The sequence below is a fragment of the Anomaloglossus baeobatrachus genome, chromosome 3 (assembly GCF_048569485.1).
Source record: "Anomaloglossus baeobatrachus isolate aAnoBae1 chromosome 3, aAnoBae1.hap1, whole genome shotgun sequence".
NCBI classification, from domain to species: Eukaryota; Metazoa; Chordata; class Amphibia; order Anura; family Aromobatidae; genus Anomaloglossus; species Anomaloglossus baeobatrachus.
In genome coordinates, this window is record NC_134355.1 from 583,140,382 (window position 1) to 583,155,892 (window position 15,511).

The following is a 15,511-nucleotide window of genomic DNA, read 5'->3' on the forward strand; positions in this document are numbered from 1 at the left end:
TGGAGGAAAGCATGCCAAGACGCATGAAACCTGGGATTAAAAATCATGGTAATTCCACAAAATATTGATTTCTGAATCTTCCTGAGGTAAAACATTAGTAATGTTGTTTCTAAATGATTATGAATTTGTTTTCTTTGCAGTATTTGAGGTGTGAAAGCAATGTATTTTTTTGTTATTTTGACCATTTCTCATTTTCAGAAAATAAATACAAAATGTATTGCTTGGAAATTCAGAGACGTTGTCAGTAGTGTATAGAATAAAACTATTTACATTTTACTCAAAAATATACCTATAGAGAGAAAATCAGAAAAACTGAACATTTTGCAGTGGTTTCTTAATTTTTGCCCGAGCTGTGTATCAAGGACTGGCTTGTGATACTTGAACAAATGATTCCTGGATCCCTCCCAGCTATAAATATAGGCCTGTAATAGCAGTATGTCGGATAATTGCACTCTTCTGGTAGAAGCCCGCGTTCCACTGTACTGCAGATCTTTTCCATGGTGTGTCCTGACAGTCAGTCCGTTACTTTCCTTTTTTTATAGTCTGCTTTGTTTTGGGTTTTTTTCAGAACGATATTTGGTTCCTGTGAAGCTGAATTACAAGAACTCATGAGGCAGATAGATATAATGTTGGAGCACAAGAAGTCTGAGTGGGACGCCCATACCGAGACCCTCAACACCCTCCTACAGCTGCGGGATCAGGAGCTCAGCTCTGCTAGAACACGAGAAGATCGGCTCGGCCACGAGGTGCGGGCTCATATCGCTTACAGACGACGTGCTGGGCAGTGCCCTGTGTGTACAGATACCTGAGAATCTGCGGTGTACTGCCAGTGCTTGCCTCCGATATGTGTGGAATATAATGGGAACTATTCAGTCCTGTGCTGGATCTCTCGGCATTTGTAACATGTCCATTAGTAAATATAGGTGTAACACCATTTATTAATAATTCTGGATTGTGACGTTCCTCTGTTATTCCTCCTGAATATTTTTTAATAACCCCCCCCCCCCCCCTTGTCACATGGGGTGTGCTTCCACAATCTGATAGTGATTGGGACACAGCCCCGACTTCTGATCCCCAGCTGTCAAATATTTATACATTTACACAGGAGGAACAACAGAGGGACGGTACAATGTAAAGCTCTAGGACAAGGTGTTCCAAAATTGTCATTTCATGTTACATAGGTTGGAAGAAGACCTAGGTCCATCTAGTTCAACCTTCCTCCACCAATTATATATTTTGTCATTAAATCATTTATAACCAACAATGTTATGTGTATTGAGGAAATCATCCAGCCCTTTTTTAAAAGCTGTTATAGTATCTGCCATTACTACCTCTTGTGGTAGGGCATTCCACAGTCTGACTGCTCTAACTGTAAAGAACCCTTTCCTATTTAGCTGCCGGAATCACTTTTCTTCCACTCGCAGTGAGTGCCCCCTGGTCCTTAGTACTGTCTTTGGAAGGAATAAGTCATGTGCCAGTCCTTTATATTGACCACACATGTATTTATACATATAAATGAGATCTCCTCTGAGACGTCTTTTTTCTAAGCTAAACATATCTAACTTTTTCAACTTGTCATCATATGGGAGGCCTTCCATTCCTTGTAGTAGTCTAGTTGTCCGCTTTTGAACTGACTCTAACTTCTGAATGTCCTTAAAATGGGGAGCCCAACACTAGATCCCATATTCCAGATGTGGCCTTACAAGTGATTTATAGAGGGGTAACAATACGTCGGGATCACGGGATCTAATCTCTCTTTTTATATACCCTAGAATCTTGTTTGCTTTAGCAGCTGCTGCCTGACATTGAGTGCTGCTGCTCAGCTTATTTGTAATGAGAATACCCAAGTCCTTCTGTTCTGTAGTCCTGAGTTTACTTCCATTTAATGTATACGCAGCTATAGGATTACTCCGTCCTAGAATACAAATATTTTCTAAAATGCACTTGTCGGGAGAAGTAACAGATCCACACTTTTTACATTCATTTCATCATTCAGAATGTTTACTCTCCGTGTATTTTGTTGCAGCCCCTTATTATCTGCACAGAGACCCCAACCCATTTTTTAAATTGGAAGACAACACATGTACAAGGATTTTTTTTTTTAGCGGATGAGTTGTAAGAAATAACTAACTTAATTATCATCAAATATCTGAGTGCTTTGCAGGGCTTGGGCTGAAGCAGCGGCACGATCAGTGGTAATGCTTTGTTGTTCGGCCAGACATTGTGAAGAGCTGTGGCCTTGGCCTTCGGTTGCTTTGAAGTTACACTATGTACTATGATTATGGCGTATCACTATGTACTTCTCAGTATGTCTTTTTTATACATATTTTAATGAACACATTTGCAGATTAGGTCTCTGAGAAAGCAGCTGTCAGAGCAAGAAGACACCAATCGCAGCAAGACCGCGGACTATGAGTCCCAGCTGGCACGCTTTCAGGCAGAGGTATGTTATCACCTTTATTATTCCCATAGTCCACACACTGAGCCCCCCATATACTCTAGATAGCTGTCGTCCTGCTGACAGCAGCCACTTCTATCTCCTGCATACACAGGAACGATCAGCTCGGATCAGAGTCGTGTGCCTTACATAACTGTAAAGGTCTAGTACTTACAAAAAACAAAAAGGGCAATACTTTGTCTCCAATGTAACCTCAGGATCCAAAAAGGGGGGAGAGATACGGTGGCTAACCTCCACCAGTATGCAATAAAAAAGGATAAAAAATCTCTCACCCAAGTAGTGAAAAATGCTTTATTGTGCTAACACACAAATAAAAACATAAGGGAGGAAACATTCGCTCCACAACGCCTTACACGTTTCGGTGGAAAGAACCACCTTACTCATAGGCTTACAAATGCAGAGACTTTGCATTTGTAAGCCTATGAGTAAGGTGGTTCTTTCCACCAAAACGCGTAAGGCGTTGGAGGGGATTTTTCCTCCATTATGTTTTTATTTGTGTGTTAGTCTAATACTTATACTTTTATCTGAAACCTAAAACATAGTTCAAAAAGCAGGCCCCCCCCCCAAATTCCTTTTACCTTAACTGTCCTATTCTATAGGGGACTTAACCCCTATAAAAATCTTCCTAGCATTGTATTGGTAATAGTATAGAGCTTGAAAATATAACTTTCTTCAGCGCTCTATTGGGAGACCCAGACGATTGGGGTATAGCTACTGCCCTCTGGAGGCCACACAAAGCACTACATTAAAAGTGCAAGGCCCCTCCCCCTCTGGCTATACCCCCCCGTGGTATCACGGGTTCTCCAGTTTTAGCTTTGTGTGCGAAGGAGGTCAGACATTCCATGCATAGCTCCACAGATTTTAGTCAGCAGTAGCTGCTGACTGTTTCGGATGGAAGAAAAGAGGACACATATAGTGTCCCCAGCATGCTCCCTTCTCACCCCTGGATGGTGTTGTAAGGTTGAGGTACCTATTGCTGGTACAGGGCTGGAGCCTGACATGCTGTTTTCCTTCCACATCCCCTTGTAGGGCTCTGTGGAAGTGGGATCCTGCCGGCCTCTCAGCTCTGATGCCGGGCTCCATCCACAGACCCATTAGAACCTGATGGAGACGGAGCAGGAGTACGATCAGGGACAGGCCCTGCATCATACAGGTACTCTGTGTCCCCGGCAGGCACAGACACACTCCGGGCTGGCTGGGTGTTGTAGTGCGCCGGGGACCGCAACGTGGAGTTGGTGTCCCTACAGATTACTGGGGGATTGTTTGTGTTTGGGAACGCAGCGCCGACCCCCTCTGGACCGGGCGGCGCTGCTGTGACTTGTGGTGCGCCGGGGATCCGCCGTCCGCGCTTTTACGGCGGCGGCGGTTATAAATTTAGTCCCCGGCTTTTTGGGCCTAGGACGCCGGCAGCTCCGTTTCGTTCCCGCCCCCACCCTGTCATTCAGGGTAGGGGAGAGACGCTGTTCGCTAGCAGCGACGAGGGCTGGAGCCTGATTTACATGCTCCAGCCCTCTCACTTGGCACAGAGGGAAGCAGGCTTCCCGCTCTTGGCCAGGAACGCCCAGGGCCCGCCCCCCTTCCTCTCTCGAGACGCCGGCAGCCATTACATGCATGCCTGGCTGGAGGAAGGACGCAAGGCTCTGGGAGACCTGGACTAGGGGCTATCTGGCGACCACACACCCGCTTTTTAAGCGGGCGGTAAGCGATTTTTCTGTGCTGGTCCCTCTAGTGCCTCACTGTGTATCAGTGTACTGGGTACAGATATATAGTTATTGTATTACTTGCACTGTGAGGTGCGCTTCTGGCTGCATATCCCAGATCGCTCTGTGGAAGCAGCAACATGTCATCCTCAAAACGCAAGGCGGCCAAGGCAAAAAGGGCTGTGTATACTGCGTGTGCTGCATGTGGGGCTAATCTACCAGCAGGCTCCGATGACCCCCATTGTGTGCAATGCTCCGACCCGGTGCTGCTTCGCCAGCCGGAGTCAGGAGAGGTAGCGACCCAGGCTGAGACGCTTGTAAGTTCTGCCCCGGTGACAGGGACAGACTTTGCAGTTTTTGCAGATAATATGTCTGTATCTATGGCAAAAATCCTTGAGACCTTGCAATCTATGCATGGGGCTCAGTCTCTGGGCACGGCGAGGCCTCTGTCCTCAGGTCCCCCTTACTTGGAATGTATCCAGCCCACAGGGGGGTCCCCGGCTTCACAGGCCGAGGATTAAGACTCAGATGATGGCCCCAGCCACCCTAAGCGAGCTCGCTGGGAAAGACCCTCGACGTCTTCACACTGCTCAGGGTCTCAGCGCAATCAGTCTCCCTGTGATGTGTCTGATGAGAGTGATCAGGAATCCACTCCTGGAACCCCTCTCAACCTGGATACCCCGGATGGGGATGCCATGGTAAACGACCTTATCTCAGCCATCAATAGGCTGTTGGATATTTCTCCCCCAGCCCCTTCAGCAGAAGAGGCGGCTGCGGAGCAGGAAAAGTTTCGTTTCCTTTATCCCAAGCGTAAATTGAGTGCTTTGTTAGATCACTCTGACTTCAGAGAATCAATCCAGAAGCACGACGCTCACCCAGAAAGGCGTTTCTCTAAACGATCTAAAGATACGCGTTTCCCTTTCCCCCCTGAGGTGGTCAAGCGCTGGACACAGTGTCCAAAGGTAGACCCCCCGATTTCCAAACTTGCAGCTAGATCCATAGTTGCAGTGGAGGATGGCGCTTCACTTAAAGATGCCAATGACAGACAGATGGACCTTTGGTTAAAATCTGTCTATGAAGCTATAGGCGCGTCGTTTGCTCCGGCATTCGCAGCCGTATGGGCACTCCAGGCTATTTCAGCTGGCTTAGCAAAAGTGGATGCTATCATGCACCCAGCAGTGCCGCAAGTGGCGCAACTTACCACGCAGATGTCGGCGTTTGCGTCTTACGCTATCAATGCGGTCCTAGAATCTACCAGTCGCACCTCAATGGCGTCCGCCAATTCGGTAGTTTTGCGCAGAGCCTTGTGGTTAAAGGACTGGAAAGCAGATGCTGGTTCCAAAAAATGTTTAACCAGTTTGCCTTTGTCTAGAGATAGACTGTTTGGCGAGCCATTGGCTGACATCATTAAGCAGTCCAAGGGTAAAGACTCCTCTTTACCACAACCCAGAACATCCAAACCTCAGCAGAAAAAGTGGCAGCAGAGGTTTCAGTCCTTTCGAGGTTCGGGCAAGACACCATTTACCTCGTCCAAGGGGACTCAGAGGACGCAAAGAAACTCAGATTCGTGGCGGACTCACACACGCCCCAAGAAAGCAAATGGAGGTACCGCTTCCAAAGCGGCTACCTCATGACTTCCAGCCCCCCCCCTCCGCATCGCCGGTCGGGGGCAGGCTCTCCCGCTTTTCCGGCATTTGGATGTCACAGGTCAAAGACCGGTGGGTGACGGACATTTTGTCTCGCGGGTACAGAATCGAGTTCAATTCTCGTCCTCCAGCTCGGTTCTTCAGAACCTCCCCACATCCAGACCGAGCAGATGCTCTGCTGCAGGCGGTGGATTCCCTAAAAGCGGAAGGAGTGGTTATCCCAGTCCCTCCTCAGGAACAAGGGCAAGGGTTTTACTCCAATCTCTTTGTGGTTCCAAAAAAGGACGGCTCGTTCCGTCCTGTTCTGGACCTAAAACGGCTCAACAAACATGTGCACGCCAGGAGGTTCCGGATGGAAACCCTCCGCTCTGTCATTGCCTCAATGTCCAGAGGAGACTTCCTTGCCTCAATAGACATCAAAGATGCTTATCTCCACGTGCCAATTGCTACAGAACATCAACGTTTTCTACGTTTTGTGATAGGAGACGACCATTTTCAGTTCGTAGCTCTTCCATTTGGTCTGGCGACAGCCCCACGGGTCTTCACCAAGGTCATGGCGGCGGTGGTAGCAGTCTTGCACTCTCAGGGACACTCGGTGATCCCTTACCTAGACGACTTATTGGTCAAAGCTCCTTCTCAGGAGGCATGTCAGCACAGCCTGAATGCTACGCTGGAGACTCTACAGTCTTTCGGATGGATCATCAACTTTCCAAAGTCGATCCTATCACCGACTCAGTCACTAACGTATCTTGGCATGGAGTTTCATACTCTAGCAGCGATAGTGAAGCTTCCGCTGGACAAGCAGCGGTCACTACAGACAGGGGTGCAATCTCTTCTGCAGGGCCAGTTGCATCCCTTGCGGCGCCTCATGCATTTCCTAGGGAAGATGGTGGCAGCCATGGAAGCAGTTCCCTTTGCGCAGTTTCATCTGCGCCCACTTCAATGGGACATTCTCCGCCAATGGGACGGGAAGTCAACGTCCCTGGACAGGAAAGTCTCGCTTTCCCAGACGGCCAAGGACTCTCTACAATGGTGGCTCCTTCCCACCTCATTATCTCAGGGAAGATCCTTCCTGCCCCCATCCTGGGCAGTAGTTACGACAGATGCGAGTCTGTCGGGGTGGGGAGCAGTGTTTCTCCACCACAGGGCTCAGGGGACGTGGACTCCGCAGGAGTCCACCCTTCAGATCAATGTTCTGGAAATCAGAGCAGTGTATCTTGCCCTACTGGTCTTCCAGCAGTGGCTGGAAGGAAAGCAGATCCGAATCCAATCGGACAACTCCACAGCGGTGGCATACATCAACCACCAAGGAGGGACGCGCAGTCGGCAAGCCTTCCAAGAAGTCCGGCGCATTCTAATGTGGGTGGAGGACAGAGCATCCACCATATCCGCGGTTCACATCCCAGGCGTAGAAAACTGGGAAGCAGACTTCCTCAGTCGCCAGGGCATGGACGCAGGGGAATGGTCCCTTCACCCGGACGTGTTTCAGGAAATCTGTCGCCGCTGGGGAGTGCCGGACGTCGACCTAATGGCATCTCGGCACAACAACAAGGTCCCGGCATTCATGGCGAGGTCGCGCGATCAAAGAGCTCTGGCGGCAGACGCCTTGGTTCAAGATTGGTCGCAGTTTCAGCTCCCTTACGTGTTTCCGCCTCTGGCGCTCTTGCCCAGAGTGCTACGCAAGATCAGATCCGAGTGCAGCCGCATCATACTCGTCGCTCCAAACTGGCCGAGGAGGTCGTGGTATCCGGATCTGTGGCATCTCACGATCGGTCGACCGTGGTCACTGCCAGACCGACCAGACTTACTGTCCCAAGGGCCGTTTTTCCATCAGAATTCTGCGGCCCTGAACCTGACTGTGTGGCCATTGAGTCCTGGATCCTAGCATCTGCAGGATTATCTCAAGGAGTGATTGCCACAATGAGACAAGCTAGAAAGTCGAATTCTGCTAAGATCTACCACAGAACGTGGAAGATTTTCTTATCCTGGTGCTCGGCCCAGGGAGTGTCTCCCTGGCCATTTGCATTACCCAAGTTTCTTTCTTTCCTGCAATCGGGGTTAGAAAAGGGCTTGTCGCTCAGCTCCCTTAAAGGGCAAGTTTCGGCACTATCCGTGTTTTTTCAGAAGCGTCTAGCACGTCTTCCTAAGGTGCGCACGTTCCTGCAGGGGGTCTGTCATATTGTGCCCCCGTACAAGCGACCGTTAGATCCATGGGATCTGAACAGGGTACTAGTTGCTCTCCAGAAGCCGCCCTTCGAGCCTCTGAAGGAAGTTTCCTTTTCTCGGCTGTCGCAGAAAGTGGCGTTTCTTGTTGCCATCACATCGCTTCGGCGAGTGTCTGAGCTGGCAGCTCTGTCATCCAAGGCTCCCTTCCTGGTGTTCCACCAGGACAAGGTTGTGCTGCGCCCCATTCCGGAGTTTCTTCCTAAGGTCGTATCCTCTTTTCATCTTAATCAGGATATTTCCTTGCCTTCTTTTTGCCCTCATCCGGTTCACCGGTATGAAAAGGACTTACGTTTGCTAGATCTGGTGAGAGCACTCAGAATCTACATTTCCCGCACGGCGCCCATACGCCGTTCCGATGCACTTTTTGTCCTTGTCGCTGGTCCGCGCAAGGGGTTGCAGGCTTCTAAAGCCACCCTGGCTCGATGGATCAAAGAACCAATTCTTGAAGCCTACCGTTCTGCGGGGCTTCCGGTTCCTTCAGGGCTAAAAGCCCACTCAACCAGAGCCGTGGGTGCGTCCTGGGCATTACGTCACCAGGCTTCGGCTCAACAGGTGTGCCAGGCAGCTACCTGGTCCAGTCTGCACACTTTCACCAAGCATTATCAGGTGCATACCTATGCTTCGGCGGATGCCAGCTTAGGTAGAAGAGTCCTGCAGGCGGCAGTGACACCCCCATAGGGGAGGGCTGTTTTGCAGCTCTAACATGAGGTATTTATTTACCCACCCAGGGACAGCTTTTGGACGTCCCAATCGTCTGGGTCTCCCAATAGAGCGCTGAAGAAGAAGGGAATTTTGTTACTTACCGTAAATTCCTTTTCTTCTAGCTCTTATTGGGAGACCCAGCACCCGCCCTGTTGTCCTTCGGGATGTTTTTTTGTTGTTTGCGGGTACACATGTTGTTCATGTTGAACGGTTTTTCAGTTCTCCGATGTTATTCGGAGTTAATTTGTTTAAACCAGTTATTGGCTTCCTCCTTCTTGCGTTGGCACTAAAACTGGAGAACCCGTGATACCACGGGGGGGTATAGCCAGAGGGGGAGGGGCCTTGCACTTTTAATGTAGTGCTTTTGTGTGGCCTCCAGAGGGCAGTAGCTATACCCCAATCGTCTGGGTCTCCCAATAAGAGCTAGAAGAAAAGGAATTTACGGTAAGTAACAAAATTCCCTTCTTTAATGCCTATGCAGATGATGGCACTGTGGTGCACTCTTGTCGTGGCCCAGAGCTTGGATACACCATTATGCCCCCTGATTTTGCATGTTGGGGATTTCCCCTACTTCTGATGGACTTTGTAGAGAGAGAGTGTGTGTGTGTGTGTGTGTGTGTGTGTGTGTGTGTGTGTGTGTGTGTGTGTGTGTGTGTGTGTGTGTGTGTGTGTGTGTGTGTGTGTGTGTGTGTGTGTGTGTGTGTGTGTGTGTGTGTGTGTGTGTGTGTGTGTGCGTGTGTGCGCGCGCACTGATGGGCTGTGTCGGCCGCGCATCCGCACAGTGGTTGGGCACATTCCCCTACCTGGCTTCTCTCTGCCGACGCCGCTCACTTTTGTGGTACACCTAAAAGTGTAGCAAAAGAGGGTGGATAAAGCTACTTTCACACATCAGGTTTTTTCCATCAGGCACAATCCGGAAAAAAACGGGTAAAACGGATCCGGTACCGCATCAGTTTTATCCCCATAGATTAGCATTGTTACCGGATTGTGCCTGATGGCTTTGTGTTGCATCCGTTTTTTTTTCCGGATGCGGCAAAATTAATTAAAGCGGCGGCCGGAGGCAACGTATCTTGTAACGTTTTTTTGTCCGGCAAAAAAAACACATCGCGCCGCATCCGGTCGCTGCAGCGCATTTTTCAATGCATGCCTATGGACGCCGGATGCGGCGCGATGCGGAAAAAAACGCATCCGTCCTGCCGCATGCGGTTTCTTCCACTGCGCATGCTCAGTAGTGTGCTGCAACCGGAAAAAAACGGACGGGCCGCATGTAAAAACTTACGCAAAGGATGCGGTGTTTTCGCCGCATCCGTTGCATAGGTTTCACAGCCGGATTGAGCCGCACTGCTCAAACCGGATGTGTGAAAGTAGCCTAAGTGCGTCTCTTACCTTTATTGCATCCCTACTGCTACCTCACACATATCCAAAATACATATATTAATACTGTGTACATATATATAGGGGCAGCGTTCAATCCTGGAGGCAAGAATTGCCAATTCAGAGGCGGGGGATGTTTCCAAGATGCAAAGTGAGGGTGCATAATGGTGCACTGAGCTCTAGGCCAAGCCAAGTCTGCACTGAAGCCTCCTCATTTGCATAGGCAAGTAATTGTACACTGCTAGTATGATTTTTATAGGGGCAAAGTCCCCTATAGCACTGTATAATTGGTTTAAAAGGCATTTGGTGTATACCAGACACCCTTTAACACCTGTCTCCTTACTAGGACGCCCTCATATCTCAGAACACAGGCTAGTGGCTGCACCATTAGGGCAGAGCACTCTTAGGCCGGTTTCACACATCCGGCTGTTCACCGGTTTGCCGGATTCGGCACACGCCAGTACAGTGTGTACAGTACAATGGCAGCGCCGCAACTTCCGGGTCACATGACAGCATGTGACTGGCGCTTGTCGCACTGCCATTGTACTGTATACACTGTAATGGCGTGCGCCAAATCCGGCAAACCGGCAAAAAGCCGGATGTGTGAAACTAGCCTTAGCTGGGGTCTATTAATTATACATATTAGGACCAAGAACTGTGATCCCAACACATGGGGCATTTTTCACTTTGCGTGATTTTCGAGGAGTAGTATTGGGGTAGTTCAGAAACCAAAATTTTGCCAAAAGAGCGTTTATGGAGTTTGACTCAATGTTCCTTTTTATAATCCACAGCCCTTTAGCCACAATAGTTTGTGCTTTTCCAGAAAGCTGGGTTCACACTACTGACCGTGGGGGTAACATTTGCAGCCTCTTCTCTTTTGGTGACAAGAATAGGGCATTCATTAGTGGGAACATGCAATGGGTACAGCACTGCTATAAGTGGAAGCCATGATGCAAATGTAAACATGGCCCATAGCGAACCCTTTGCATGTCCCAATAGATTACTGCCGCCCTTATTATTCAGAGCTGGGGGGCACAGCCTGCTGCTTGGGGGCTACACGCTGTTCACAATACTATTCTATGTGGACTCCATCTGGTCATGGACCTGCTTGTTTTTGTCTGGTGGCTGCTCACATGTAGTCAAAGAACAGAGCAATGGTATGAAGTGTGTGCGCAGAGATATCTTCTCATGGAGATGTAGAAGTTAGGGTTAGGACACAAGTAACCTATGTGGATCTTGTGGAAATATGCTTTTAAAGGGAATCTGTCATGAAGTTTTTGATATCTAATTTAAGAGCAGCATAATGTAGAGACCATCCTGATTCCATCAATGTGTCACTTACTGAGCTGCTTGCTGCAGGTTTTATAAATTGCTTTATTAGCAGGAGATTATCAGTACAGCATTAGTAAACCTGCTGCCATGTAGTCCTCTATGTTCTTAAGCTCTGTATAACCTCACCACTATCTGTGATTGATTTCTGCCTATGCACAGTGTACACACAAAGCTCCCAATCAGTGGTATGGGCTGGGTTATACAGAGCTCAGTATTCAGAGAACTGGTGAATCTGCAGCAAATAAAACTTGGAATAAAATATTGTTGATGTATATTAATAAGGCGAAAGCTTTTATAACCGCCGCTCACAGTGCAGTAAGAAAAACTTTGGAGGAAGTTTTTGTTGGTAACCAAAAATGTGTTTGTTGTTTTTTCTTTTGCAGTTAAACAAATTGAAAAAAACGTACGAAAAAGTCCAGAGAAGGCACCAGAGGTTAGAGGTGAAAAGCAGCGCTGGGGAAGACCGGTCAGAGGTCAATCGGCTGACACGCCGGCTGGAGGTAAACATGTGTCACAATAGCAAACTTCATACTCCATTTATTGAAACGGAGCCTGTCACCAGGATTTTCCCTTATGAGCTGGTCACCTCCAGCAAACCCTTATATACAGCGTTCCAGAAAACTGTATATAACAGCCCAGACTGCTCTGTAGAACGAAAAAAACAGCTTTATAATACTCAGCTATGGGGGCTGTTAGGTCCGATGGGTGTCACTGTTCTCCGGTTCACCTCCTCTCTGCAGCGATCGCTGTCCCCCTTCTTCTGAGGTCCGTGTGCATGACGCGTCCTATGTCATTCACACTAGCTGGCATTGAGGTCCTGTGCAGGTGAACTCTCTGCCCTGCTCAGGGCAGATCAAAGTATTGTCCAATCCAATGGGCGTTGCTGGTCTTGGTCCGGCACATCTTCTGTCCTGTGCATTCGCCGTCCTCCTGCCCAGCCCCGTGTGGATAACATGTCTGCCATTGCGTTCCTGCACATGTGCACTTAGATCTGCCCGGCTAAGTGCAGCAAAGTACTGTAATCTGCAGGCGCTAGGAAAGGTCAAAGACCTTTAGGGCGGCTTTGCACACTACGACATCGCAGGTGCGATGTCAGTGGGGTCAAATCGACAGTGACGCACATCCGGCGTCACTTGCGATGTCGTAGTGTGTAAATCCTAGATGATACGATTAACGAGCGCAAAAGCGTCGTTATTGTATCATCGGTGCAGGCTCCGACATTTCCATAATGCCGGTGCTGCGACAGGTACGATGTTGTTCCTCGTTCCTGCGGCAGCACACATCGCTGTGTGTGAAGCCGCAGGAGCGAGGAACATCTCCTTACCTGCCGCCGGCCAAAATGCGGAAGGAAGGAGGTGGGCAGGATGTTTACATCCTGCTCATCTCCGCCCCTCCGCCGCTATTGGCCGCCTGTCGTGTGACGTCACTATGACGCCGCACGACCCGCCCCCTTAGGAAGGAGGCGGGTCGCCGGCCAGAGCGACGGTCGCAGGGCAGGTGAGTGCATGTGAAGCTGGCGTAGCGATAATTTTCGCTACGCCAGCTATCACAAGATATCGTACCTGCGACGGGGGCGGGGACTATCGCGTCCGACATCGCAGCATCGGCTTGCCATGTCGCAACGTGCAAAGCCCGCCTTAACATATAGTGGTGTGGTTTATTAACCACTTAATGACAGCGAGCTGTAACGGTATATCCTAAGCCATATACTTATAATCACTGTCGGCTGCTGTAGTGAGCCAGCGGTGATTCCTGCACATGTCAGCTGATTTGAACAGCTGACGTGTGCCTCACAGGCACAGGACGATCCGCGATCCACTTGTGCCTGCTAACCCTTTAAATCGCACTGTCAAAATGTGCGTCGACGGGCACCATTTTTGGGTGTATACGTCTACTGGAGGTTGACTCCTTAACATAGTAGACTGCTTCTGGGTGTCCACCTCCAGAAGGTGTATACACCCAGAAAAAAAGAGCACACAATTACTCCGTCTGCACTGTTATAGTCAATGGCCCTGTTGGCGCATACATCCGAATCTCATTTTGTGAAGGTTTCTGATGTTAACCCTGATGGGATCACTGAACGAGGAATAAAATGCAGTGTGAAAGTGATCTTAATGTAATCAGCCCAGCACATGGATTCTGATATGATTATCTCTTGAACGAGGCAGGCCATTACTAGGTGATTGATGACTTATGCGTTCAATAGGTGAATAAGGGGGTATTCTCAGGTTGTCTCATGAGTAGCTCACAGCTTTGCAGTCTCCTCACTTCCCGGTTTCTGGAAGGGCGGGCAAACCTCTTTGACAGGTCTAGTGAGTATCAGAGCTGTAGCATTAGTAGAACTCTGAAGTGGTTTGTTCTGAGTCTACTCTGCAATCACTGCATATACACACAGAGATAACAGGTCATTTGAACAAACACATGGCTTCGAACTGTGAGAGCTGTGATGCTGTGTGGTTGATAAGAATTAGCAGATGCTGCAAGCTTGTGATTTTGCAAGATTTATAATAGCAGCTTGTCAGGAGTTGAGGGGTGGGGGGGCAAGCAGCTATTTTCTATGTGGTAATGACTTGGAGAAAGGTAGCTGGGATATTAGGAGTTAGTCCCTTTCCTAGAATGTAACTACTGTGCACAGTTGTCCAGTGTCTAGGCAGGCACTAGTGGATGAGCTCCATGGAAACCAGCTGAACACTATGTGAGATAAATGCTCTCATTGCAAGATAATGACATTAGATTGAAAAAGCAAGCAAATTGCAAACTGCATAATTTTCTTTCTGTCTAACTAATTATTTGAGAATGCCCCTTTAATATAAGATTGGTGGCATACACCCTCCACACTAACTGAACAGCTGTTACAAGCATGGCTGCTGCTGAATGTAAACTGTGTATGGAGTAGAACAGCTCCAAACACTGTTGTTTCTTCTCATGACTTCAAATAAATAGCAGCTGTCCGGCAGTACCCCATATCAGCCACTAAGCAAAGTGTGGCGCTGTGATGTTTCGCTCTGCACATGCCAGAGCTAATTACAGCTGTCGGTGGGGGTACCAGGTGCCTGACCCCCACCAATCTGATGTTGCTAACATATCTTAAGGACAGCTCATCAATATGATAATAGTGGAAAACCTATTTAAATTCATCAGACCTTTTTTTACTTAAATACCACTGTAATTCATCCTCTTTCTTAACTGTCTTAATGTTTGTTATAGGAATTTCGCCAAAGGTCTCTGGATTGGGAAAAGCAGCGTCTTTTGTATCAGCAGCAGGTAGCTGCATTGGAAGCTCAGCGTAGGACCTTGGCTGAACAAACGGAAAAATATCAGGTACCTGAAGGATGTGTAAAGGATCGCCGTGTATAATTATATATTATAGTTATATCGGCTCACTGCCGTGGTGCAGGGTGTTCTCCAGACAAACGGATAGACCCAGAGTCCAATCTTATTGCAGTTCACCAAGATCCAAAAAAACAAGCCCTATTAAAAGGGAACCTGTAACCAGATTTGGCGACTATAAGCTGTGGCCACCACCGCTGAGCTCTTATATACTGCATTCCAGAATCCTGTATATTAGAGCCCAGGCCGCTCTGTATAACGTAAGAAACTGTTTTATAATACTCATCTAAGGAGTGGTTGGGTCTCATAGGCATCGCTGGTCTCCGGTCCAGCACAGCAATCACCGTCCTCCTTCTTCTCAGGCTCGTGTGCATGAAGTGTCCTATGCCATCTACACTAGCCGGCATTAAGGTTCTGCGCAGGCGCACTTTGATGTGCCATTCTCCGGGCAGATCAAAGTACTGTAGTACGCATGCTCGGGCGGTCTTTAACCTTTCCTCGCGTCTGCGCATTACAGCATTTTGAGCGGCCCTCAGCATGGAAGATCAAGGTGTACCTGCGCAGGACCACAATGTTGGCCTGGGCTGGATAGAAGGAGGATGGAGATCGCAGCAGAGAGGAGGCACCAGACCAGAAAGAGGAAGGGCCGTACCGGAGACCAGCAACACCCATCGGACCAAACCGCCCCTAGGTGAATATTACAAAAGTGTTTTTTGTGTTATACAGAGCTCCCTGGGCTCTTA

The 15,511-nt window shown here is 48.7% G+C and overlaps 1 protein-coding gene across 3 annotated transcripts in view; it reads left to right on the forward strand.

Annotated features, from left to right (window-relative positions):
- The window catches only part of CEP63 (centrosomal protein 63), a 109,431-nt gene that overhangs the window by 20,593 nt on the left and 73,327 nt on the right, over positions 1-15,511 (forward strand). For all 3 annotated transcript variants that reach the window (XM_075341006.1, XM_075341008.1, XM_075341007.1), the window contains exons 3-6: positions 569-746; positions 2,348-2,443; positions 11,822-11,938; positions 14,646-14,759. In XM_075341006.1, coding sequence (XP_075197121.1) covers positions 569-746; positions 2,348-2,443; positions 11,822-11,938; positions 14,646-14,759 — 505 coding nt within the window. The remainder of the gene's footprint in view (positions 1-568; positions 747-2,347; positions 2,444-11,821; positions 11,939-14,645; positions 14,760-15,511) is intronic.